Here is a 27,674-nt window from a genome sequence, read left to right as displayed (position 1 = left end):
AATTCTTCCCTGAGCCTTCTCCAAGTCTAATTCCAAGCAAATCCCTCTTATTTCCCAAACCGACCTAGCCAAGCTTCAACCCAAAATCCACCAAACAGAAACACACACATATCAGCTCTTAACCTTAGCATTTCTCTGCAGAATTCAATCAAGTTACTGAGTAAAACTCACCTTTGAGCCTAGTAGATCAATCTCCCAATTCCTAGTCTTGAATCCTTTGAGCTCTAGCTTAGAATCCTTCAAGTTCAGTCACCTTAGAGAGGGAGAGAGAGAGCATCGATAGAGAGAGGTTGAGTTTCCTTTTGTTCCTCTGTTTCCTTTTGTTAGATGGTTCTAGAGTCCCCAGCCCTCAAATTGAGCATATCCATCCACCCAAAATGACCTTTCCTAACTAAACCTCAAGGCCCTTTTCGTCATTTCCTTTCTTTTACTATTCTACCACTTTCCCATCATAACTTGTTCCTCTCAGCAGTTACCAATGGTTACTCAGGTTACTCAATCCCCAATAACCATTAACCACTAATTCTCAACTCATCTTACGAAATTTCCCCAAAGTACCCCTAGGCTCCTCCCGAGCCGGGTATTAAAATCCTGTTGTGACTTTTAAGTTAACTAGCTCTCTAGGACCGTCTCGGCACGTGCATCACATTAATATCACCACACTCACATGGTACAAATCACATAACACATTTATCACACTTATGTCCTCAGCAGGCTAAAATTACTAATTTACCCCTAGCATACAAACGGGGTCCACATGCATATTTATACCACCTTAAACATGCATTCTAATCACATATTCATTCAAATTCACATATATTAACATGTTTACTCATTTATTGCCCTCCAGGCACGCTAATCATGGTCCTAAACCTTATTAGCAGATTGGGGTGTTACAGCATCATCAAGAGAGGACCATGCAATGAAGTTTTTACAGCATGCTTTCAGCTCAAAAAAATACAAAGAAGAAGAACACTTTTGAACTATCCCTAAGTAAGAAGCCCACAAGAACCTAACATAAAGTTGATCCCAATTTTAAGTTTTCCACAAAGTCATTTCTACTCATTATGGTAAAACTCCTTCCAGATCTCAACTTAAATCTCACATTTGGCCAGTACAACTCACATGCAAAACGAATTAGATACAGAATTCTTGTCTCATATAAAGGACAAACAATCAAAAGTTTTAAGACAATAATTCCTCTTAGGTTTACATGTCACTACAATTTTACAAGTCTAAGAGAACAACAAACAACAACAATCAAAGAATTGAACAAAAATTAGTTCGGCAGTACATATTTTCAGAGAAGTTCAATATTACATGATAAAGAAATAAATAAAAAGAAAAAATACTCAATGAATCGCCTAAAAGAACATTATGTCCAACACAACCCTACAACAAAACATGAGCTTGTGTGATGTCTAAAACAACATCTAAAAGATTACACTTTTTCCTCTCTTTTTTTGGGGGAAACCTGTTAAAGCTATGAAGCATCAATAAAATTCTAAAGCTGATAGGTGAAAGTCCGAAAAGTTCATATGTAGAAAAAATATAGGTCATATCACAAAAACATACCTCAAAAGGTGCAAGACTAGGCAGCCCATCCAAATTCAGCACTGAAAATCCCATTATCAATCTGAACAGAGGCTCAACAGCAGAATAGCTAATCATAGAAATAACAGAGCATATCAATCTCATTTCATTTTTGTTTGATCGGTGGACCAATATATTTTATATGTTATGTATGTTTCAATATTATGATTAATGCTTTTCTTTGATCAGTACACTCTTTACTAGAACTAATTATTGATGATAGTGGTTAGTCTAAGCAAAACCTAAAGATATCAAACTTTAAGCAACTATGCCTGAACTCAGAAGAAAAAAAACATGACCCAAATGATAGCCAATATTATTATACTATTGGACATATAACAACAACACACCTGCATGAATTAAAAAAGGAAATAATATATTAAATATATAGTAATACCAATCTAAGCACTTATACTTGTAAGCAACAATAGACCTTTTTACAACAGAAGTAATGAATTAAAGAGGAAATGGATGCATTCAAAAGAGTTTCAAAGATACCACATGTAATGCCCTGAATTTCCTAATAAGGGTTAGGACCTTGATTAGGAGGTCGGGAGGGCCATAATTGAATTATGATGCTATTTAATGATCATATGCATGTTCATGTGAATTATATTATTATATGATGGTAAATGCATGCATATGGGAGTATTTATAATTATAAGGGTAATTTGGTAATTTGGCCGTTGTGGGCGTAATTGTGTATTTTGGGTGCATGGTTGTGATTAATTAATATAGCCACATTATAAGGTGGATTGGTTCGAGCTATTCGGCATGAGACGATCATGAGATGTAAGTGTTCGGTCTAGTCATAACGGGTTTAAGTTCGGGGCTCGGGGTGAGTCTCGGGGTTATTTTGATGATTAGAGCTTTACCGGGAATAAAAGGGTAATGGGATATGATATATTGGTATTTGAGATTATTGGGAATAGCGGGAATTGGAAAGTGTTAATTATAATTAACGAGATAGGCGGGAAAGGACGGTTTTACCCTTGGGAAGGCTTTAGGAACCTTAAGTGACCTAGGGGCATTTAGGTCATTTAGCTTGGATTTATATGAGGTTTAGTTGGCTGTGGAAAATAGAACCAAAAACAGAGCATCATCCTTATCTCCTTCTTTCTCTCCCGTGCATCATTTTTTCTCTCTTTTTCCCTTTGGAGTTTTGAGCTCAAATTGAGGAGTAAAGCTAGGAGATCAAAGGTGGGAGCTTAGGGACGTGATTCAGCCATTGAGGGGGATTCAAAATCAAACTTGAGGTAAGTTCCAGCCATTAATTTTATGGTGTCCTCTGTTTTGGGCTTTAATTTTCAGCTTATGAATTATTTGTGGAAAGTTTGGATTAATGGGAGTTTTGATTGATGTTTAACTTGGGTTTTGATGAGGGTGAGTTGTAGATGATGTTTAGTGGTTGAATTGGGTGTTAAGTTGAGGTTTGGAACTGGTTTGAGGGATTGGTTTTGAGGAAAAACGCAGGGGAAAGCAAGCTGGTGCTTGCTGGTTTTGGTAAAGGGCCGCGGCATGGCTATGGTGAGCCGCGGCCTACATGTGTTTTTGTGAGGGAAATGGTTCTGTCAGAGGGGTGAGCCGCAGCCCATCATGGCATTTTTGGCCAGAAATGGGTTTTTGACTTGGGGATGCTAGCCATAGGCCTCGGGGTTGATCCTACTATCCGGTTAAGTATGGATTGATGTCCCGGAGGCTAGATATTGGTTTGGGAACCTATGTTGATCATTTTTATTGATGATATCCTATATTTGGTTATGACTAGGTGACCGCTAAAGGACTAAAAGTTGATCGTTCTCAAGGGTCGTTCTTTTAATCATTATAGCTCGAATCTGAGGTGAGAAAACTGCACCCTGTGTATATGTGACATGCATGGCTATTAATGATGCATGTTGGTTGATTATTAAACGTGACATGCATGACTATTATTGATGCATGTTGGTTGATTATTAAACGTGACATGCATGACTATTATTGGTGCATGTTGGATTGTTAAACATAATGCATGTGATGCACGAGAAACATGTGATTAGGACATGCTTTGTATACTGAGTATGATATTGTTCAGAGCTTGAGCCTCTGTGTTTGTGCATAGTCCTAATTGTACTAGTTCCTATTAAGTAAGCATGCTGAATACCTTGTTTATGGATATTGGACATGTGATATATGTTTGGTGGCATGGCTTACTTGTGTATGGCACTGACTTATTAGTCAGAATCGACAGTGGTGTCAGATCTGTCTGTGAGGCTGTGACTTATTAGTTAAGTTCACAACGGGTTGAGCACTGGTCGTGTTTCACTGACCTGAGGGTCAGAAACGGCATAAGCGTCGAGGACGCAGGGCCGAATGAAGATTAGATCTAATCGATATTAGCATTGAACGACTCCATGGAATTAATGCTGGACCGACCCTCAAGTCGATGATCATATAAGCGCTTGACTAGTCTAAGACTAGCACTTAGAGCCAGGGCACAGGGCCCCGGTGACTGTCTGTCACATGGCTAGGGAACGCTGTTCCATAGTTACAACTCTAGAGTCGGGAGGAAGGTTATGTTGGTGACCAATCACCATGCACCTATCCTGTTGAAGTTAGTGAGATGCTCACTCACTTGTTAAGCCCTGGTGACCCTATCGTCACATGGCTAAAGGGTGCTATTCCCATATTAATGACTTTTGATATCAGTTAAGCCCTGGTGATCCTATCATCACATGGCTAAAGGGTGCTGTCCCCACATTTGTGACTTTTGTGATAGTCACCTATTTGCTTGGACTGTTGGTCCTGAACAATTAATACAATTACTATTGATATTATATCATGTTGTATTGTGTTTTCTTGCTGGGCTTCGGCTTACGGGTGCTATGTGGTGCAGGTAAAGGAAAAAGAAAGCTGGACCATCCTTGAGTTGGAGAGCTTAGGTGATGACGTGTACATATGCAGCTGCTCGTCTGCCACGGTCGAGGTTTAAAGGGGAACTAGGGTTAAACCCTGTTTTGCCGCATAGAACGGCCTGTTGTAAATATTTTCTTGTAGTAGACTCTGAAATTATATTTTTGGGATCCCAATGTATTTATTAAACGTTCTAGTGAAACGTTACATCTTAACCAAAAATTTTAATCCCTAAACCGCTAATCATATTTAGCTACACGAGTTTGGCCAAATAACTCGATTAGCGGGTTTAGCATTGTTTACAAGGCACACCGTAACGGTTCCTGGAGTTGGAGCGTTACACCACATTTATAAATATACTTTTACCTTAACTAAAGAATTTGCGTGTGTATCAGAAAAGCTAATTCAAGAAAACACTAACAAGTCAAACCATATAGTAGCAGTAATTGGAAATGTTGCTAGACTTAGATCTCCACATAAAGTATAATTTTGACTTTTCATAATGAAACTAATGTGAAAATATATTGTTGAGGATTGGTGTCTCATCTAAAGTGCATAATAATTATTTAACAAATCAAAGTAATGATCAAAAAAAATATCAAAGAAGAGAGAAAACAAAATAAAATCGCCCAAAAGAAATCTAAAAGGGTACAAGAAAAAGGATAAGCATAAAAAATGAGAGAGACAAGATGCGACTCATGATAGAAGTTGTAGCGATGATAAGGTGAGATGACTGATATGGTGATATGGCTCCTAAATATTTATATATATAAAGAAATTAACCTTTGAGCCAAAAAGCTATATAATTAACCATATTACAGAGAAACATATAGTAATTTCCTTCAGCTTCTCACATTAAATTATCACGTTATTTCTTGTTTTTCTAAATCCAAACAAGTTGCTTTTGATGAACATCCATCCAGCTTTAAATAACAAAATAATGTTAATAGCAATCTATGAAAACACATAGATATTAATTTATATGCGCTCATCTATATAAACAAAAATGGACAGAGATATAATTATACCAATTGGAAAAATTTAATAAACATAATAATGATCAAAGCCTTATCCACTGTTTATGTATAGACGATTAGAATAAAAAAGAAAGAAAAAAAATGACTCAAACATAAAAAAATAAAAAAATAAAAAGTACCCAATTAAATAGTTTGGCATACTCAGCAAAGACTTCACCACAATGATCATAAGCTTCATTCAAGAGATCCTAATTGGCGGTTCCATCAATTTGGATGGTGGGTGGATTCAAGGTCAACACTTATCTCTTTGGGTTTCCTTTGCTCTCTAATCTGCAAAAAGAAAACAAAATAATAATATTTCAGATTAAATAGGTGAATACAAAACCAACCTAAGAAAATTATCTTAATTTCTCTAAATATATATATGTGCATGTGCTTACAAATTCATATGGATATATGCTTGAAAATTATACAATATAACAAATAGGTTCAATCTATGAAAAACAATTTCCGCAACTAAAAAAATAAGATGTAGAAATAATTATCTTACCACTCCGCGTCCATGGCAAAGAATAAGAAACTGTATTCTATACGACAAGGCTACAAGGTTCTTCCCTCTTCTCTTCTCGCACTCTCTTTTTTCTGTTTCACTCAGCTCTCTTCCTCTTCTGAACTGAGAGGAGAACATATTCATATTTTATTAATCAATTGTCCTCTAAATTTAATTAAACTCTACAAAAAGTTGAAGAGAAAAACAAAAAGAGAACCTCATGATCAGAGGCACTCGAAATTTCGTGGTTTTGAGAAGATAATATATACATATATATATATAGACTGATCTCTGTTTCTTGGTGGGGGTTAGAATTGGGTCAAACAAGTTGAAACTCTGCATGACATGAAAACTAATATTTATTTTGGAGATAAAAACAATAAAAGGGTCACGAGGGGATATGGATACCACGAAAAGAACTTAAATATATATGCAACATTTTATGATAATGATATATAATGGAGTATAAACAGAAAAGATAGCTGTTTATATTTGTGGTGAATCAATGAGGACAGGTTTTGTCTTTCGTGTATTAGAATGACATATCTCTATCCTTCTAGATTAGATACATATATGATTATATATAATTTTTTTCTCGCTAGCTTCACATATATGATAATAGATTAGATCAGCAAGCCAGGAGAATTCAGCCGATTGATTTCTCTGATGCTCTGCCAGCTCCCTTAAATGAATGGTAAGAGATTATATCATTACCTACCTACCCATTTCTGTATTTCTGTACAACTAAGAATATTGGGTTTTCCTCCTAGGTAGAATGCAACTAAGTTTTTGAAATAAATGCACCACTAGTTGGTCAATTATGTGCATTTCAAACCAGAGTGTATTTGGTTGATTGGAATTCTTCAATAATGCCACGAAATGCTATTGCTCAAACTAAGTGTGGTGTGGTATGGTGTACTTGAGAGCTAAGCTAGTAAATTGTGCCTATTCAAAGCCAAAAGTTAAATGTAACAGTAATACTCATAATAATACTATAAGAGGCTAAAAGTATTACTTCCCTGCAGTTCCTGCTTTGGTGTTTGTTTAGCAGTTTTTGTGCTCATTTGGTAGGACTGCTTTTGTTGTTACCTTGCCTTATTATTTAAAAACAAATCAGAAACACAATAACAAAAATCCTCATAAAGCAAAGAAAACAGAATCTCAAAAGAAAATAACAAGTACAGAAGAACAAAATAACAAAAGATACGTGGTTGTGTTACCTTTTTATTGTGGAAGAAAGAATCCCAAAATAGCTGAATAGAATAAGAAAGCTCTGTATTTTTTCGATTCAGACCCAGTAAGAGAAAGATGAATAAAAATGAGAGAAGTTAGCTTAACGTATGCGGGTTAGGTTTTATGAAACAATACCACAAACACAAGCTGTTAGAATCAAATTGATAAAAAGTTGATTGGAAACAATACCATAAACAACACTCTGTAGAAGATTGGAAACATCGAAGATGGAGCCGACCGAAGACCCAAATTTTGTAGACGGAGGACTTCAGAGGCACTGTAGGCGGAGGAGTCGAACAATAATATGTTTCCTAGAAAGTTCTTTCTAGCTTTGTAATTAAAAAAGAAAGAGGAAAAAAATAATTAGAGGCCAGTTATATCACAGGCTCCCAAAATTATACCGCCATTTTTTATTTTTTACTTTGCCACTTATTATTTAACTATCATAATACTTTTTGAGTAGTCTCATATTCATGTGTTATTAAAAGGGGTATTTGGTGTAGTGTCTCCTTTTTTGTTGCAATGGTGGGTAGTTCTTGTCTACATTGAGGACATGACTTATCACGGATGGAGAAATTCCAACCATGTCCTTATGTGACCAGGCTAAGATGTCCTGGTTTTTCTTCAAAAATTCCACCTACCGTGCCTTAATTTCCACCTTTAATTCCTTCCCAACTTTGATTACTCTAGTCGGCTCCTCCTCATCTAGTAGGACTTCATCAAGATCTTCGACTAGTCCTACCCCCATGACGTCATCCCCAAAACGAGGATCGATGTCGTTTCCTTCGCTTTGGGAAACTTGCTATAATAACAAATCTTCTTTAAAAGGAACCACTGGCTCAAGCAGAGTGTTTCTTTCAACGTCAACTTCCATGTTGACAACCTCATCGGTTCCTTCATTCTCTTCGCAGTAGGTTACTATCATGTTGTTTACGCTTGGTCATTTCTTTGCCTTGACAACTGAAGCATTATAGCATTATTGTGCCTCCCTTTGGTTACCCTTTACACATCCTTGCCCTGCGCTTGTGGGGAACTTTAAAGATAGATGCCAGATAGATACTGTTGCGTGTAATGCCATCAGGAGGGGTCTCCCAAGCACTACATTATAAGCCGATGAGCAATCTACCACCAGGAACTCTGTCATCACATTCTCGTGCCTGGGGGAATCCCCCATCGTGACCGGTTGTCTAATAGTTCCTATTGGTGCTAGGCATTCTCCCATGAACCTATATATCACTTGGGAACACGGTGTCAGGTCCTTGACCGTGAGCTTCATCTTCTCGAGGGATGATTTGTAGATGATATCTACTGAGCTTCCCGTATCCACCAATCATCTCTTCACTCGGGCATTGGCAATTTAAATGATAAGTACCAGAGGGTCATTGTGGGGTTACCTCACGTGCACGGCGTCATCCTCTGTAAAAGTGAGAGTTTCACTTTGATACTTTGGATTTTTTGGAGACCACTCCTCGACTTCCATACACTGGGAAGACTCCCCTACCTCATGTCTAAGGGTCCTTGCATATCGCTCATGAGCATTGTTGTTGTTGCCTGCTATGTGGGGCCCTCCACATATAGTATCCAGTGTGAAGTCTACGGCCGCTGGCTCTAGTGGTGGACTCCTCTGCCTTCAGAATTCTGGATTCCTACTTGGGGTATCGGTCTTGCCTCGGTACCTCGAGCGTTTTCCTGATCGGAGAAAAAACTCTATCTCATCCTTCAGCTGTTTGCACTCGTTTGTGTCGTGCCCAAAATCATTATGGAAACGACAAAACTTATTCTTGTCCCTCTTTCCTTTTGAACGCAAGGGTGGTGGCTTTCGGTATGGTACCTCCTAGTATGTTGCCAAGTAAATCTCAACCCTTGATGTAGTCAGGGCGGTATAATTGGTGAACCTGGGCTGGTAGGGTTGATGCTTAGGTAGTTTGTCAGCGGGTGCTGACTTAGCTTTCTTTTCTCCACCCTGCTCGGCCCCTGAGGTATTCCTCTTCTTACCATTGCCCCCATTGTTGCCCTGAGGGTTTGCACCATTTTTATCCTCCTTGACAGTGGTCGGATGGTTTATGCCTTTTTCTTCCTTCATGATAGCATCATCTAACTTCATGTATGTTTCGGCTCGATCCAAGAACTCCTACAAGGTGTTGATAGGGTTCCTGTGTATACTATCCCACAAAGGACTACGATAAATTATTCCTACCGAGATGGCAACGAACTTCCCTTCATCTCCTATCGTGGATGCTCGGTTTGCCTCTCTCATGAATCTTTGAATATAGTCTTTTAGGGATTCATCTTTCCCTAGCTTGATGTCAGCAAACTGATTGGCATAAACTAGTTGAATCCGCCTGACACTAAAGACCTTCCAGAATTCTTTCCTGAACTGCTCCCAGGAAGTGATGGATCTAGGTTTGAATTTCCAATACCATTCCTGAGCTAAGTCAGAGAGAGTGGTAGGGTATACCCTACACCTATAGTCATGCTCCACACCAAGTAACTCCATTTGGATCCTCGAACTGGGTCATACTAGGTCCTCCTTCCCAGTGTATGTAGGAAGTTTCGGGGTCTTATATTTCGGTGGTGGTTGGGCAGCTTGGATCTTGGCATTGAAAGGACTCCCACTTCCATGAGCCATCTCGATGTTTGAAGGTTTCTTTGTTAGACCCTAAACAATCATAACAAGTGCATCTATTTGAGACTACACTACTGGTGGGATTACTGCTCCAGGTGGGGTAGATGTCACTGGTACCCCCTCCTGAGCACTGGTCCTCCTGTTGATGATTTCCCTCAAATCTTGAGGTTGTGCATCTTTCCCCAGCCTATCAAACACAATATTGGCGTTATTCAGCGGTTCCTTTCCCTTGCGAGACCGGGGTTGTAGGGGTGGTAGGTCCGCCTTGCCCCTGTCGGTGCGACCCTGCCCCCGAGCCTCTCCTCCTACATGACTTTGAGATTTTGAGCGGCCATTTCCATTCTGTCATGCCTCTCAGATGTTTGACCCTCATCTTCTGCGTATTTTCATCGGTCCGCCTGGGAGGGGGCCTTTGGGTTGGTAATACTCCTACTTCGAGATGAATTCTTATTCTTCTTAGTCATGGAGGAGGCAGTCTTGGACTGTGCCTCTTCATCCTATCTCTGGGAAAGTGGTTATGAGAGTGTCCTTGTGGTCCTACTCTTCCCCTGGACTCTCTGTTATTTTTTTCTCGCATTCCTGCTACTTTGGCCTGAGCCTCCCTCACCGCCTGAGCAGCAGCTTCAACGTTAGCTCAGGCTAACTGAGTAGCCGCCACCAAGGCCACAACAACCTCCTGGTGTCTCCGGTCAGCTTCCAACTCCCTCTGGATCAATCATTGGACTTGCTCATCTGTCTCCTGTCATTGCCATTCCATAGTCACCCTCTGAACGGCAATTTCTGCAACAAAGGCCTCCCGCCTCGCCAGAAATTGCGCCATATCCTCCTGGTGAGCGTCTTGTGGATCTTTCGCATCAGGTTGATCTCCAACCTCCACCTGAGGTTTGTTAACGGGATCTATGGGATCCTGGGTGGTAGAATCCCTAGGAGCAGTCTTCTTGGTCTGACTGGATTTTGGAGGCATCGAAAAAATGATGAAAGTGTGTTTCTTGATTTCGTACTCTGAATGAAAGCACCAAAATATTGACCTGTGAAATTGGCCAACAGTCGTATGTACAGTATACGACACCTTTTGAATGAAATAAATAGAATAAATGATAGAGTACGATTATCTTAAGTAAATACATAGAAATTTTATAGTGGTTCTACCCTGTTCTAATGAACATTAATAACCTAATCCACTTAGCTTTTAGTATTGAATCACTTGACAATTACACTGATGAACAAAAGTATTCACTCGTTTTTTATTTGCCCAGAATTTCTCCCCAAATGTTCTTCGGATCTCAAAAATTCCAGAAAAAACCATATTTTGAAATGAAGCCCTAGGTCCTTTATTTATAGTCCCCAGGGGCTGTTACATGATCAGGCCGACCACCCCTAGCGGTCCTTGGGCATACTGGGGCCGACCATCGCTTGGGTAGGGGTCAAGACGACCACCCCTAGGGCTCTTGGGCATGCTTACGCTGACCACCCCTAGGGGTAAGGGTCAGGTCAACCATCCCTAGGGCTCTTGGGCCTGCTTAGGCCAACCACCCCTAGGGGTAGGGGTCACACCGACCAACCTAGGGGGTATAGGCTTGGTCGACTTCCCTATAGGTCTTGGACCTATCTTTTTTGCCCGTCGTTTTTTTCTCAATACTTCTTCGTTTTTTCCTGATTTGTGATGTCACATGACGCATTCACACTCGTCACCTCATCCTCATATTTTTCAGGGATAACATATATATATATACACGATCTCCATTTGATTTAAGATAGATTCGAGTGCCATCAAAAGGAGATTCATGAATTGACAACTTTTTTTTTAATATCTCTTCTATATAATAAGTGTGTAGATAACAGAAATTCTTTGTTTTAACAGATTTTTATTTTTTTTCCATTAACTTTAACGAAATATTCTTATATTTAACGGTAGATTGTAAACATGACTTAAATTTAAATAAAATTAAATAAATAAAAAATTAAACAAATAAAAATATGATATTTTTGAGATATTTTACAATGATAATTATTTAAAAATAATGAAACCATATATATTATAACTTAAATAAAATTATATTAAACATGACATTTTAAAGATAAACTTAAATAGAAATTAATTAATTAATTAATTGAAAAATGATATTTTAAATATATTTAACTAATTAAATCATATTTATTTAAAAATAATAAAGGCATACATTATTTTTTTTATCTTATAAATTTGTGTGAGTTTGTTTTTTATCAAGTAATTAAAACTCTTTTTCTTCATCAAATTTACTAAAAGATATTGTGAGATCTAAAAATAGTTTATGCATGTATATTACTATCTACGTAGCTTTTGATTTTTTTTTATTTCTATTATTAATTTTTTTGTAAATATTATTGTATTATATATATATTATAATCATGTAAATATATCTATTATAACATTATATTTAAATATGATAAAGGTAGAGATTATTACTATAAATAATTATATATATTATAAAATTATAATTTATTTTATTATATATAAATTTAAAAAATACAGTAAATTTGTTTTTATTAAAATTACAAACAGACAATGTTTATAATTTTAAATAAGCATATTTAAACATACGTAGTGTATATATATATATATATATATATTTAAACATCTCAAATCATTATTATACGTTATTATTATTAGATCGTTGCAGTACGTACGTAAGTTTACATGGAATATTTGGTTTATTCAAAAACTCAAATTAATCACTTAAACTCGTGATAACTATTTTATTTTCTCTTTTATTATTCAATCATTAATTATATATGTAAGTTCTCTCTCTCTCTCTCTCTCTATATATATATATATATATATATATATATGGATTGTTCTCTTACACGATGAAGTCCCTAACATTAATAACTTTCCCCTTTTGTTCATGATGATGATCATCATCACTAGTACTACTACGACTATTATTATTTGTAGTTGGGAATACAAAGTCAAGATTGTAGAGAACCGGAACCAACGTAGCGGAACATAGGAAAACCAGAACTGGACCAAATATCCACAAGAGCAGAGGTAGGGCAGCGTAGAAGAGGCGGTTCCCTATAGTGTTGAGCATGTAACCTCTCTCCAAAAGCTCAGCAATGTAGGAAGGGGTGACCGGTGACGTGTCTTCTTGTGGAGTGTTGATCAAGATGTTGACCTGATTGATGAACCTGATGGAGAGGGAATGGCAAAGGAAAGAGAATAGAAAGATTGTAAGAAGGGTCACGTATTTGAGGGCTACCATGAACTCCCCGTGTGCCCCGTAAACGGTGTCGTTTAGTGGCTTCTTCACGCTGTATGTGCTGCTTATAACTGCCGCCAGACCCGAACATAGCAGTATCGATGTTGTGGCCATTAACGTTGATCCCATGATTGTGTTCCTTAGTGTTTGTACGGCCAGAATGTTTTTCTTATCATTATCCTGCTCACCCAATTGATTTATTAAAGAAAAAAAATAATAATTGAAAAGATCAATTAATTATTTCTCATATAATATATATTTGGAAGACAATTTAATTAGCTATATATATATATATATTCCTTAATTAATACTAATGTTACCTTCTCTAATCAAGTACGTAGCGATTAATTATTTCTTCGGGTCTTAATTACTCCCCAAACTATTACAAGTGTTTTTCATGTAACTAATTATTGATCAAGATTTCGGGATTATAAATGGAATTCCAACGTCATATGGGATTAAAATGTTGGAAAATGCATTATGTAGCCATCTTAATAAATATGGTCAAACGCAAGCAGGAATAATATAGATGGAAGTGGTGGTAGAATTATTAGATAACACACCTGGCAGTGGGTTGTTAAAGGTATCTGACGTGTGATGCAACATAAACAAAGTGGGAGAACAGACTACAACCAAAACAAGATCACCGGCATGCAAGGACTGAGATATTTTTTTTGGATATAACATATAAATAGGCCATGCACACTCACACACCATGTATATTTATATATATATATATATATTTTGTCGGGACACATGTATATATTTATATATATATATATTCACAAATTTTTTGGTAGTGGGTAATTAATCAGTGCTGAACAGCTAAGTGAAACATAATAAATCGATGCGTTTAGAGCAGTACATAACGGGTGGGAGTACTTTTCTAGATATAACAAATAATGTGACAAAACGTAATATATAAACTGTGCATAATAATTAGTTCGTGAATCATCTACTCTTTAACGAAAAACATGTGACTGAGTTTTTAACTGTTTATATTAATTAACATATCATGACCTTGTATATATTATATCTATCTGTGTCGACCATGATCACTGTTTTCTTAAATATATATATATATATATATATATTTGTTTGTTCTGTATTATTGTGGATATAGCAGTTTACGACGATGATATGGTATATCGAAATGTGAAATGTGATCGATGACAACTATGTGTGTATGCCACCACTACTAACTTTATAAACTGGGATCTTTTGGTTGTTGCCAAAAGACGATATAAAACAAAATCAGGGTCATACTCTGTTCCATGCACTCAAACCAACGTATATTGTGAGAAGAACAACTAAAATGTTTGAGATGACACATCTGGCACCCTGAAATTATTTGGGTCGTCATCGTTGCTTTATATATATTGCATGATGATATTATTCCTTAATTTATTCATTTCTCATTTCATTATATAGTAAAGTAAAATTTTCGAATAAAGCAAAATATGCCTGTAATCTCATATGTGTGACAACAACTCAACTAAACAGGCCTACATATATAGTATTCTTAACCCTTTTTATATATATATATATATATTTATATGTATAGAAAAACTGATTTGACTCTTTACAGTACATAAGATCGATATTTGGTTTATATATATATATACAGTTTTGAACCGAAACATTATCAATTGTGTAGATATACGTACGTGTATATGTATCTCTAGAAATGAGTATGTATAAAAATCCCAAATAATATTTGGAACCTTCACCTAGTCTAACTCCATCTTATAATAATAGCCTTAGATATATTTATATCTAAGCATACTATAAAAGTAAGAGATATATAATCATAATCAAATGGCCATAATATTCAAATTATTTAGTTGGATCGGCCGGCAGTAGCTAATCATGAGATGGTCATGGTGATATGGGTATAGTACATGAAAATAAATACATACACGTGTTTGTATGTTAATAATAAGCGCACCTTTACAATAGAGGAAACCCAGAAACGACGTCCTCTAGCATTAATCCCGATGATGGTGCTCTCCGGTTGAGTCCGGACCTTGTGCCACAACCATATATGATAAAAAGTGACCATTAAAAATCCCAGTGGAACTAGAACTACGTCCAAATAACACTTCCTCCATTCCATTTTTCTAATCAGCTAGCTCACTTGTCTCTTTCTGTCTTTTTCTCTGCTAGTTTTCTCTCATGAACTTATATATTGGATATGTATTTATACTATATATATATATATAGCTTTATAAAGTTGTGATAACTAAATAATTGACTGATATTACTCTCTTATTATATCATTTCAGTGGGGAATGGGAAGCTGTGTGAGTATATATACACACTAGGGGTGAACTAGAATGTATGTGGACAGGTTTAAATGTGTAGTTCAATGAAGAAAGTTTTTCAGCAGGAAAGTAGACTAAATGCCAGAAAAACCCCTACTTTATTCAAAAATTACAGACATGAGCCTGTTTTGTGGGTGACTTATCCCCCCACTTCCCACTACGTGTTTGTTTGTTTATAATATATATATATAAATATACTTATATGTATTGTTAAAATACTTAATTGTTATAATATTAGACTTTTTACTCAATTTTTTTTAGGAAAATATATGGAATATCTTTAAAATGTTCACTTTTATATCTATTTTTTTTCTTTGGTAAATAAATAAATATATATATATATATACAAGGCAGAAGCAATGGGAAAAACACGTTTGCTTAGTTTTAAAGTTGTAAATATTACTTATAATTTTAATAAAAATTGGTTCGTTGTTATTTAAAAAAAATATATATATATATATAATAGAATGAATTATAATTCAATAGAATATAAAAATATTTATATCAATAATCTCCACAATTATGACATTTCCATAAATATATATTTACATGGCTACACGAAATATCTATAAAATACAATAATATAGAAATAAAATAAGAATAGATTAAGTCATAGTGTAGACCGTGTATCAATATTTTTTGTTTCTAATATATCTCACAATGTCCTTTAGTGAATTTAATGAAGAAAAAGAGCTCTAATTACTTAATAAAAAACAAACTATCACACAAATTTATAAGATAAAAAAATGATAAGTATATATTTATTATTTTTAAATAAATATGATTTAATTAATTAAATTTGTTAAAAATATACTTTTTTAATTAATTAATTAATTAATTAATCTTTGTTTAAGTTTATGTTAGCGTCAATAACAGATTATATATAATATGTTTAATTAAATTTTATTTAAGTTATAAAATATATGGTTATATTATTTTTAAATAATTATCATTGTAAAATATCTCAAAAATATCTTATTTTAATTTGTTTATTTAATTTTAAGTCATATTTATAATATTAAATATAAACATATTATGTTAAATATAAGAATATTCTATTAAAATTTATAAAAAATAAATAAAAAACTATTAAAACACAAAAAATCTCATTATCTACACAATTTTTTATATAGAAGACAAATGTTTTCGGTAGGTCTAATTTTATTTAAGGATTTGAAATGCTCCTTTTTCTTTTTCTTTCTTTCGAATGAATTATTGTTTGAAGCAATGTGTGTGTATATATATATATGTGGATTTATTTAATTAATTAGTGTTACTTTTATTATAGATTTGCTTTCGCTGTATATATATATATATATTTATATAGAATAAATATTTAACTAACAGATTTTTTTTTTTAGACTTAACACTTTTGTCTAATATTGTTAGTTTTCTACAAAATAAAATTTATAAGATATCCAAATTAAATGTCCATTGTAACACTTATTTGAATTTACAATTTGAATTTACAATTAAGGCTCTAATTAAAATATATGAATATTAGGCAAAAATAAAAAAAAAATAAAAAAAAGCCAATCATATATGATACATAAAAAAGTTTTTGTAAACCTTAAAATATAATCATATTATTGAGGAGAGAAAATTAAAGAAGAACCAGGGAAACGTTCACTCTCTTGTTTAAAGGCCATGGTAAAGGTAATTATAATTTAAATAAAAACAAGAAACCAATGAAAATAATTAAATATTTTTATTTAAAATTGTCAATGTATATTTATTAGAAAAATTGTGGAAATATCTTTTTTATTTCCTAATAAATTAGAAAATTTATGGAAATATCTTTTTTATTTAAAAGCTTATTTAAATTCATTTTTACTGTGATTTTTTGGTTTAAATATCTTGGATTATTTAGTAGGATTTGCAAATATTCCTTATTTATATTTATATTCACAATATGTTTATGTTTACTGAGTCACTAGTATTAGGCTTTAGAGAGTTTAATAATGGAGGTTTTCTGCAAGTTCAGCAACGTTTTGCTTACATGAGAAAATCGGGATCCTCGCTACAGTGCACGAATGACCCTATTTATAAGCAGTCATGTGACTTGGGCTGGACTAATCTGGGCCCAAACTTGGGGACAGGATATGTCAGAGTAGTAGGAGTACCGTTTTCTAGGAACATTGTATGTTCCGTGCATACCCCATTCTGCAGGTTAGTTAGGGAGACCAACTGCCGGATTTCTCGGGGACACGTCAACTGTAGGACAAACTGGGCTTGTTCTACCCAGATCTGTGGTCCAGGTTCATTTACCAATGTCTAGGTTTGTTTACCAAGACCCGAGTTCATTTACCAAGGCAGACATCTTGATGGTGGGTTCAAGCATTGGCAATGGACCCGAAGACCTCACTTGGATCCCACTCGATGGGATTCGTCTCCCGAAATGGATCGTTCACCACCATAATTCACATCTCAGTGGATAGAGGTTAGGTGTGCCCGAGAAGGTGGTCTAGGCCTGCATCTCAATTCCAACCCCTTTAGTATGCTCGTGCTACTCACCAGTTATTTGCTCGGCGTGGTTTGGACCGACAAGGATTGGTTGCTTAGTGTTCACTGGGCCCTGGGTGGCTTGGGCCTCTCCTGAGAGCTCATGGAACCCATTTGGTCATGCCACGTGTATAAGGGAAAATATGGATAACATTTACACCCCAAGTCTTCATATGCATTCATGCAGTCGAGACTTGCCTTCTTCATCCCGGATCAATCACCTATATCCGGGTTCATTTACCTACGTCCCGATTCATTTACTAAGACCCGGGTTCATTCACCTAAATCTAGGTTTGTTTACTTAAAGGCCAACTGATCAATCCTCGTCCCTTCGAATTGCCACTGTCCTGGACAAGTGTCTCCAGGTAAATGGTACGTCTGTACCACTCGCACCTAAAAAATCTGGGGAAAATGTTTTGATGACCTAGGTGACTGATGGATGTTAGCGCATTTCCCAAAGTGTCCCGTCTATACGGAAAAGTGCTTTGAGCACTCGAGTGGGCTGTTTAATGCTTCTGCATTATTCGGAGCCATTAGATGGGGATTATCTTGGGATTTTCAATGTTGACCGTTTTATGAGGGAGGCGCGGATCGTGGATTGACGAATCCACGATTTAACTCTTGATTGGGCCATTTAATGCCTCTGCGCCATCTGGGATCGTCGGATGAGGATTGCCTTGGCATTCTTATTGTGGATCGTTGGATTAAACAAGAAATTTTCTTCCTATAAATACCTCAGTAGGTTTCCTTCCACACTTTTACTGATACCATATTTTCAAACTAGAGAGTAGAGAGCTAAAAATCCTGAATGTCTGAAGTTGCCGACAAACTTCGCCGACGGTTAGTGCATTTTTGTGCCGATCTGTTTCTGACGAAGCCCTGTTTCATTCATCAATAATACAACTTTTTCTCGGCCAATTTGTCTGAGAGCGTCAACGAACTGGTGTATCACCTCCTCTGGTCCAAGGCTGAATTTTTGTTGGCATTGTCGCCTGTACCTCAACGAATTCCAAATCCACATTCACTCAGTAAGTTTTCTGGTCACTACTTTATTTCTTTTTCATCATTTTTGTTACCACGTTGTTTCCGCAACCATGTATTTGTTAGGTTCGCGACCACCGTGTAGGGTGGATTTAGGTAGTGGTAGTGGTAGAGATGAACAATAGGGAACATTCTAGGTGATACTCTATTCTGTAGATAACTTGATTGATGAAGCGGGCTTGATTGCTCTGAATCAATGAACCCGGATGTCTCAAAACCATTTTGGTGAATTAGTTTATTTGCAAATACCCTTGGCCTTTTAGTTCCCAACTTATGTTCTTGGGACTTTAATTGTTCCAGGATCTAGGTCCATCGTCCTGGAGGGGCATAAGCTTCCCACTCACAACACGTGGGAAATGGATGCAGAAACGAACGAGTTCCAATAATACCGGATGTTGAACGCGCTTAAAAAAGCGTTCGGGATAGAGTCAACTTTAGCGCTTTTCTACAACAGGCTGGCCAGGAAAGAAGAGAAGGCTCACACTAATGTGGGCTCATTTGGGGCCTAGAGTGCATGCCATATCAGTGTGGGAGCCATTCTCTCACTCCACGACTACTTCGTGCAGTTTCTGAAGTTTGTAGGGATCGCGCCTTTCCAGTTGCTGCCCCAGGCCTACAAGTTTCTTATAGGATGGTGTATATTTTACGCCTCGTAGGAGATCACGACACCCACCCCTACGGAGGTGATGTACTATTACTAGTTGGAGCCGAAACTGAACTCCAAAGACAAGACGTGAGATGGATTTTATAAGTTGAAGAACTATGGTGTCAGTCCGACTTCATACATCTCCTGGAAACATCCCCCGGATGTTAGACACTACTTGTTCATGACATCCGGATTCCTTCTAGAGAAGAATCCCACTCTGGTGCTGGACTTTCAACATGTGGGTAAGTTATCCTTCTTCATCCTTCATCTCGTCCTTTGTTTTGTTTATTGTATATCCACGTTCTTGTGAACAGGTCCGTACGCTCAAACCCAGCTCACTAAGTCAATCCTGGACCATAAAAAGTTTTATGCCACCCTCAGTGTCGAGGAGCTGGACGTAAGGGGGAGGGGGTTCATGGCTACAAATAACTTTAGGATGAATGTCAGTCATCAATCGATTAGACACCCCTAGCCTATGGGACTGCAATGTCAAAGGGACCCTGCTATGAGAGAGGAGTTGGCCCTCATTCATATTGACGCGGTGGAGGCCGCAGTCATGGTGGACGCGGAGAAACTTAAAACAAAGCAGGCGCATCGTGTCGAGTGGGGGCAATCTGAAGAGTTGGATGCCCTTCTCGAGGGGAGGCAACCCAACCTAGAGCTCTCTGGGCCAGCATCTCGAGGCAAGGTAAAACACCTCCAGTTTAACTTACGCCCCTCGTATTGAGGGCTTAGTTAGAAATAGACAACGGTACTGGGATTATTTGACTGGGACTGTTAGCAACGTGGGGCTTCATTGCCCCATTGTGGTAGACACGCTGACCGTCATGTATTCGTCCTGGTTCCTTCAGTACGGTAGCTTTTTGGACCCGGATGACATGGGGGATCAAATTCATGTTTTTGCACTAGGAGAGTTAAGTCAGGCCCATTCCATGGATGAGGGTTTGTCCCGGAGGACATAGACTTGCATGTTTCCTTTGTATTTGTTTGTCATTCCCGTTTTGTTACGTTACTAATCCAAGTTTTATTCCTATCTCAGGTGAACCGAACATGTCTAATCCCATGGCCAAGATGAAGGAAATGATTGAGGCCAGGGCTGTTGCGGCCAAGGCCTCAACAAAGAAAGCTGCCAAAGGCCCAGCCAAGTAGAAGATCATTGATATGATCCTTGGGGACTCAAAACCGGAACTGGGGCTTCCGAAGGAGTTCAAACATCCACCGCGGTCTCGATGACACTTTTTGAGCAACATTGATCCCCACTCTGCTTCTCTTCAGATTATTAACTTGGAGCAGGAACCTTCGGAAGGAGGTGGGACGAGCAAAAGGAAGACAGACTCTGTCACCGCGGAGTCAACGAAGCGGGCCAAGAAGGCCAAGACAAAAGACTTTACTGTGACAGAGGAACATTCCTCTAGTGAAAGCCTTATTATTATGCCAAAGATCCCAGAGGCTCCTGAGCTTTCAATCATCCTGGAGGAGAGGATGAAGATGGTGTCCTAGGCCTGGGATGAGGGGTGCGATACACGGGACGTGGTATCCTGGGCCTTGATAATACGTCGGAAGGTGGAGTTTTTTGAACGTATGGAGGCCTTCAACTCCCCCCAATAGATCGTGGATCGGGTGGCAACCGAGATTGGGTTTTTGCCTAAGTTTGGCAGGATACGACCCCAATTGCTGCAGACTTGCTGGCCCAGGTGGGGACTACAATGTCTACCCTTCAGCTCAAACACTACGCCACCTTGGCGAACAACGAAGCGATCTTCGTCTCACAGGCCATCCGTCATCAGGCCATTGTGGTAAGCCACTTTCTTGTCTTGTTTCATTATTATCATTGTCTTTTTGTGTTCTTTAACTCTGCTTTGTTCCAGGATACCTTGCTGGCTCATAGGAACGCGGAGTTGGTGGCAGAGATGGCAATGAAGCTGGAAACAACCCAGATGGAGCTACAGGGGGCCGTCAACCAACGAGAAGCTTCTAAAGAGGCCTTTTCCAAGGTGGCTTCCCGGGTTCAGGCTGAGCATGAGGAAGCTCTGTCCAGGAAAGATGTTAAGCACAAGAAATTGGTGGATAACCTGGAGGTGGAGCTATCTCGTGCTCGTGGCTCGGAGGCTTAGACCAAGGTGGTAATCTTGGAGGCGGCTGAGGCCCAACTTCGCCAAGAGTTGTAAAAGGTGGAATCTTTCAGGTCACAAGTCTAGGCTTTGGAGGCCATGGTCCAGCTAGAGATGAAGCAGAGTGAGGAGGCTCGTAAGGAGAAGAAGCAATCTGATGAATTGTTGGCGGCCACTTTTGACGAGGCCATTTACATGGCCTGGCTCCAAGATAAGAATATCAATCTCCTCCTCTATCCTGATCCAGCTTCAAAGAGGGCCGAGTTCGAGGCTAAGGAAAGAGAGGATGCGGAGCTCCTTACTAGGGATGAGCACGATGAAAACGCTCCAGACGTCCCGGATCAGAACGGAGCCTAGGCCTGAGCCTTTGTACTTTTATTTGGGGCTTTCTCTCTCCTTTTCTTTGTTTTAGTAAACATATTTTTTATGTGTACGGATGCGCTTAAGACAACTGCTTATCTTACTGTACTGTTATTTTATTGGTTTTTGTCTTTGCATAATGACTCCCGCTGTATATTCCTTAATTTTTCCTAAAAATCCACTAAGTGTTTTACCCCCATGCATGAATAAGGATTAAATGTGGAATCATAGTTCCAATGGCCAGGACCATTAAGGAAAAATTATAGAAGGTAATTACTTTGTCCTGAAACCAAAGTTCAAATCTCGACGACTTGGACTGTTTTGGACTTACCAAATATAATTTAACTGGTTTATCTTGACTCTATGGTTCAGGTTCCAACGGCCTGGACCGTTATGGTCTTTTTAGTCATGACTTAGTTTTAATGGCCTAGACCATTAAAGATATGACTTAGGTAGAAATTAGTTGATTAACTTATTTCGAACCCGAGGTTCAAGTTCCAACGGCCTAGACCGTTTACAAGACTAAATTTAATTTATTTAAACCTAAGATTCCAATTCCGAAGGTCCTGATCATTATGGGGAAACCATGAATAGGGATTAGGCTATCCTGGACCATGTTAGGTCTGGACCAATCTTTTGGGATTAGGACTAGGATTTGAGCCTTGCATCCTTTTTTGGGAGTTGGGTTTTGGACCCCCAGTCTATATTAATCTGTATTAGGACTAAGCTCTGAGCTTTGCATCCTTTTTTGTTTTAAATCCTGGACTTGTATAGATGGTCCTACCCCCCAAGTGACCAAAGAGTGTAGTGTTAGGTCACTTGTTCGTGTGAAAATGAAAGATGGACATGAACTTTTTTTTTTTAAACATTTCTTATGGTGTTTTGTTCACACCATTATCATTAAATAAGAAATGGCCTTGGCGCATACATTGCTTCAAAATAAAAATATTAGAGAGAGCAGAGTTAAATCCTTCCGACTATTGATAGTACCAGCGGAGGTGTTCTGCATTCCAGGCCCATGGGACCTCTGTTCCAGCTAGTTGCTTTAGGCGATATGTTCCCGGACATACTTCGGTTTGGATCTCATAGGGTCCTTCCCAATTTGGACCTAGAACCCCCACTCCTAGATCACCAGTTTCGAACCTTCGGCTATTAACTTTTAAGATGAAGTGCCTTGCGATCTTTCTTGATACATCTTCAGTTGCACTTGTGATTCTTCCCGGATCTCTATGATAACATCTAGGGATTATTGGAGAAAGGTGTGATTCCATACGGGATCATACGTATCTCGTCTATGAGATGAGACCGCAGTTTCTACTGGGATGACTGTTGCGCATCTATACACCATTGAATAGGGAGTATGTCCGGTCAATGTTTTTTCCGTGGTCCAGTAGGCCTATACGATGCTCGACAACTCTTTCGACCACTTGCTCTTGCAAGCTTGTATCTTTCTCTTTAGCATTCCCTTCAAAATATTGTTCACATCCTCTGTTTACTAGTTTGATTGAGGACTTGTGACTATAGAGAAGCTTTTAATAATTCCATGTCTTTCACACAAATCGGTGAAGTGGATGCTATCAAATTTCTTCCCATTGTCGGACAAGATTTTGTGAGGGAGGCAGTATTGGCACACAATATTGTTGATGACAAAATCTAGGGCCTTTTTGGAGGTGATGGTGCTCATTGGTTCCGCTTTGACCTAATTTGTGTAATAGTCGACAACTACAATGGCATATTTTACTCTGCCCTTCCCGGTCGGGAGGGATCCTACCAAATCAATTCCCTAACCGCAAAAGGCCAGGGACTAGTCATCAGAGTTATCTCTGTGGGAGGGGTTCGCGGGATCTTCACGTACCTTTGGCATTGTCTGTACTTGGGGACATAATCTACACAATCCTTCTTCATTGTTGGCCAGAAATATCCTTGCCTGAGGATCTTTTTAGACAAGTTGAGTCCGGTTGTGTGATCTCCGTAAAAGCCTTCGTGCACTTCGTGTATAATTACGCTCATTTCCCTCCCAAATACGCATCAAAGATAGGACATAGATAACCCCCTGCGATAGAGTCTATTGTCCATCATGACGTATCTGGGAGCCTAGTACTGAAGCTTCCTAGCGGAGGCCCATTCCGCGGTAAATTCCCCAGTGGTTAGATACTGGATGAGAAGGCCCATCCAAGACGTAGTGTAATGGATGGCGTTGATGATTGCGGGAGCTTGAATACTAGGCGCGGGAAGATGGTCGATCAGGACTACCCCGGAGAGTTCTACTTCAAAATCCGTGGCCAATTTTTCCAGCATGTCTGCAAACACGTTCTGTCCCTGGGGAACTGGTGGATGAAGTATCTTTTGAAAGATTGGAGTAACTCCCAGGTTCACGCCACGTAGGCAGGCATCTTCTCCCCCTTCGTTTGGTATTCTCCCGAAATCTGCCTGACCACCAGCTGGGAGTCATTGTGGACTTTGATGTTTTCTACCCCCACTCCCATGCCAAGCGTAATCCGACCAACATGGCCTCATGCTCAGCCTCATTGTTTGACGCTTCGAACTGGAAGTGTAGGGCGCTTTGCAACAGGTGACCTTAAGGGGACATTAGAATGATCCCAGCCGCAGCCCCATCCTCATTGGAGGCTCCATCCACAAATATCTTCCACAAGAGTACTATGAGGTCAATAGGTTCTTCGTCATTAGATATCCCAGTGCATTCTAGGATGAAGTTGGCCATGCCCTGTCCCTTGATAGAGATTCTGGGGACATATAACGTTGTGATCAATCTCGATCATATCTAAGTGGGACTAGGCCAGGACGTCCTGGTTTTCTTTTACCCAGGCAATAATGGCAGCTCTGACCTCCTGATTCAGATTTATTCCTTCCTCGATTACTTTGGTCAGGTCAGTGTCACTAATGGACTCCTCCTCAACCTCCACCATTGGTTCTAATGCCCTGCCCACCTTTATCTGGGGATCCAATTCGTCGTCTTCCCAGACAACCCTCCGTGATGGCTGTGGTGGTGGGATTGGATCAGCATTTTCATCTTCGATAGGTTCTTCACGGATCATGAAGATTGTACGGGCAGAGACGTGATAACACTTTCAGGTGCTCTTTTGATCTCCCTGTATTGTCCCCACTCCGTTGTTATCACACGGGAACATCATGAATAGATGGCAGATGGAGGTGATGGCACTGAAGTTGACTAGAGCAGGGCACCCAAAAATCACTTTGTACGTAGTCGGGAAATCCACCACTATTAAAGTGCAGTATTTGAACGAGCTCTGAACCTCGTTCCCCAACGTGACAGGGAGTTGAATTTTGCCCATCGGGAGCAATGAATCCCCATTGAAGCCGTAGATCTGCGTTGGACACGAGGTTAGGTCCGCTGTTGTTAGGCCAATCACTGTGAAGGTTGGCTTAAATAGGACATTGACAAAACTCCCATTGTCCACCAATACTCGGGATACTCTTTTTTTGGCGATTTGGGTGTAAATGACTATGGGGTCGTGATGCGGGAAATGGACATTCCGGGCATCTTCCTCTGTGAATGTTAAGGGTAGATTCATCAGCTTTGGGAACTGGGCAGGTGTAACGACCCAAATTCACTAATAAGGCTTAAGGGCCTTGATTAGTATGCCGGGAGGGCATGATGGGAATTATGTGTGATTTTTATGATTAAGATGCATGATAATGATTTAGGCATGTTATACGATTATGTGAATTATATTATGTGATAATTATGATGTGTGAATTGTACCGCGAGGGTTCTGTGTTACCAACGCGATGCACGTGCCGAGACGGTCCTAGGAAACTAGATAGTGGTAACTGGTGATTTGGTAACCTGCGTAACCGTTAGTAACCATAGAGAGTAACAGGTTTTATGGGAAAGTGGTAGAATTGCAAAGCTGGTGAAAAGACAAGTATGGCCTTGAGGTTAAGTTAGGAAGGGGTATTAGTGGAAGGGTAGAGTAGACATTTGGTAGGATGGATGATTATCAGCTGAAGGGGGAATATCATATACGTATAATATTTGGGGAGATGGGTTTATGCTGAAATTAGAAACCTAGAGGAAGAGCAAACTTAAGAGGAAGAAGGGAGAGACTGAATTTAACTTTTGGAAGGAGAATCAAGAGTGATTGAAGTTGTCAAGCAGGCTTAGACCAAGAATACTCAGAGGTAAGATTTTGATTATGCTATATCTAAGTTTTAAGTCTGAATTTTAGTTAAGGAAGGTGAATTGAGGCAAGTTGGTGGCTGGTTTTATGTAATTTCAGAATTGGGAATCAAAGGGGAAGGAGGTCAAGAGCTGGAGGTTGAATCCATCACTTAAGGTAAGGTCTCTGAATGTTTATTAGGCTTGTTTTTGTTAAGGTATAGGGAGTTTGAAGTGTGGGTTGTGTTTGAGTTCAAGCTGTTCATAATTTTTCTGGTTTGAGTTGTTAAGTGTGAAATTCAAGAGTGACTTTTAGGATTGAAGGTGTGAGTGAGCTTGGGTATGATGTCCTTGGGTTGTTGTGAGGTTTGTTAGGGGTTTAGAGTTGGTTTTGGGACTTAGGATGGAGTTTGGGGTGATTTGGAGAGGTTGGAGCTCGGGAAAATGCGAAGGAAAAACCCAGATTTCTGGGCTGCGAAGGCGTGCCGCGGCACGGGTTTTGTGTGCCGCGGCTTGGAGGCTCTGACTGGTGGGTGCCGCGGCACAAGGTTAATTTCAGGGTATCACATTTGGCAATTTTTGGGCCTTTGCTCCGGGGGTTCGGGGGATGTCTTCGGGGTGTCGTTCTAAGGTTTTGGGGGTTCCGAGAGTGTGGGTTAGGTTCCGGGAAGGTAGTCTTGGATTGGTTAATGACAAAGAATATTATTTGTGTTGTGATTAGGACTTTGGAGAGGCTCGGGGTAGAGGACCGTGCTTGCGGCTACGTGGCATCGAAAACCAGTGAATTGAAAGGTAGGAAAGCTGCACCTGAATATATGGTTGTGAATGGGACTAAGTGCTCCCGAGAGTTGTATTGTGTCATCGTTGGTATTATGCCAAGGGACACGTATAAGCGGTCTAAGAGTACCGTTCATGATTTTAGCGCACGGGGCGCTAATTGGCCACTGGGAGCCAGAAACATTGGGATAACAGAGGGAGCAGCCTGTGGGCGCTAGCCCTGGTTATCGTCTGTGCATTATGTTTTGTGAGATGAGATCCTTAGTATGTGGTATGCTTGAATGATGATATACTTGAAATTTATGAGATGCTATATGAGTAAATGACTTGATTGCTAGTTGTTCATGCTCTGTTATTGCTGTGTTTTCTTGCTGGGCCTTGGCTCACGGGTGCTTCGTGGTGCAGGTAAGGGCAAGGGCAAGCTGGACCAGGCCTGAGGTTGAGAGCTCCGAGGTGTAATGTACATAGCCAGCCGTTCGATCACCATGGTCGAGGAGTGTGTCAGGACAGAGACTACCTAACTGCTCATTTTGCCTTAGTACGGCCGCTAATGTATTTAAACCTTGTAAATTTTGTAAATGACCTTTGAAACTGTCATTTTTGGGATCCCATGTAACGAAACAATGTTTAGTAATGAAAATGTAACTTTTGAGACCAAAACACTT

At 38.8% G+C, this 27,674-nt stretch overlaps 1 protein-coding gene across 1 annotated transcript; it reads right to left on the bottom strand.

Moving 5' to 3' along the window:
* Window positions 1-12,576: 12,576 nt before the first annotated feature.
* LOC133804922 (uncharacterized) lies at window positions 12,577-15,372 on the bottom strand. The gene is made up of 2 exons (XM_062243024.1): window positions 15,056-15,372; window positions 12,577-13,287 (listed from the first exon to the last, which is right to left on the bottom strand). Exons 1-2 carry the CDS (start codon window positions 15,221-15,223, stop codon window positions 12,709-12,711), a joined length of 747 nt encoding a protein of 248 aa, XP_062099008.1. The 5' UTR covers window positions 15,224-15,372; the 3' UTR covers window positions 12,577-12,708.
* Between the last annotated feature and the right edge of the window lie 12,302 nt (window positions 15,373-27,674).

Source organism: Humulus lupulus, chromosome X, assembly GCF_963169125.1.
Source record: "Humulus lupulus chromosome X, drHumLupu1.1, whole genome shotgun sequence".
Lineage (NCBI taxonomy): Eukaryota > Viridiplantae > Streptophyta > Magnoliopsida > Rosales > Cannabaceae > Humulus > Humulus lupulus.
The sequence above is the reverse complement of the archived record's forward strand: the minus strand, read 5'-3'. Positions and strand labels throughout refer to the sequence as shown.

Excerpts from the sequence above, each read along its gene's own strand:
- LOC133804922 (XM_062243024.1), bottom strand. The coding sequence starts at position 15,223 with ATGGAATGGAGGAAGTGTTATTTGGACGTAGTTCTAGTTCCACTGGGA. Across the intron at positions 13,288-15,055 it reads GGGTTTCCTCTATTGTAAAG|GATAATGATAAGAAAAACAT; the intron begins GTGCGCTTATTA and ends TTGGGTGAGCAG.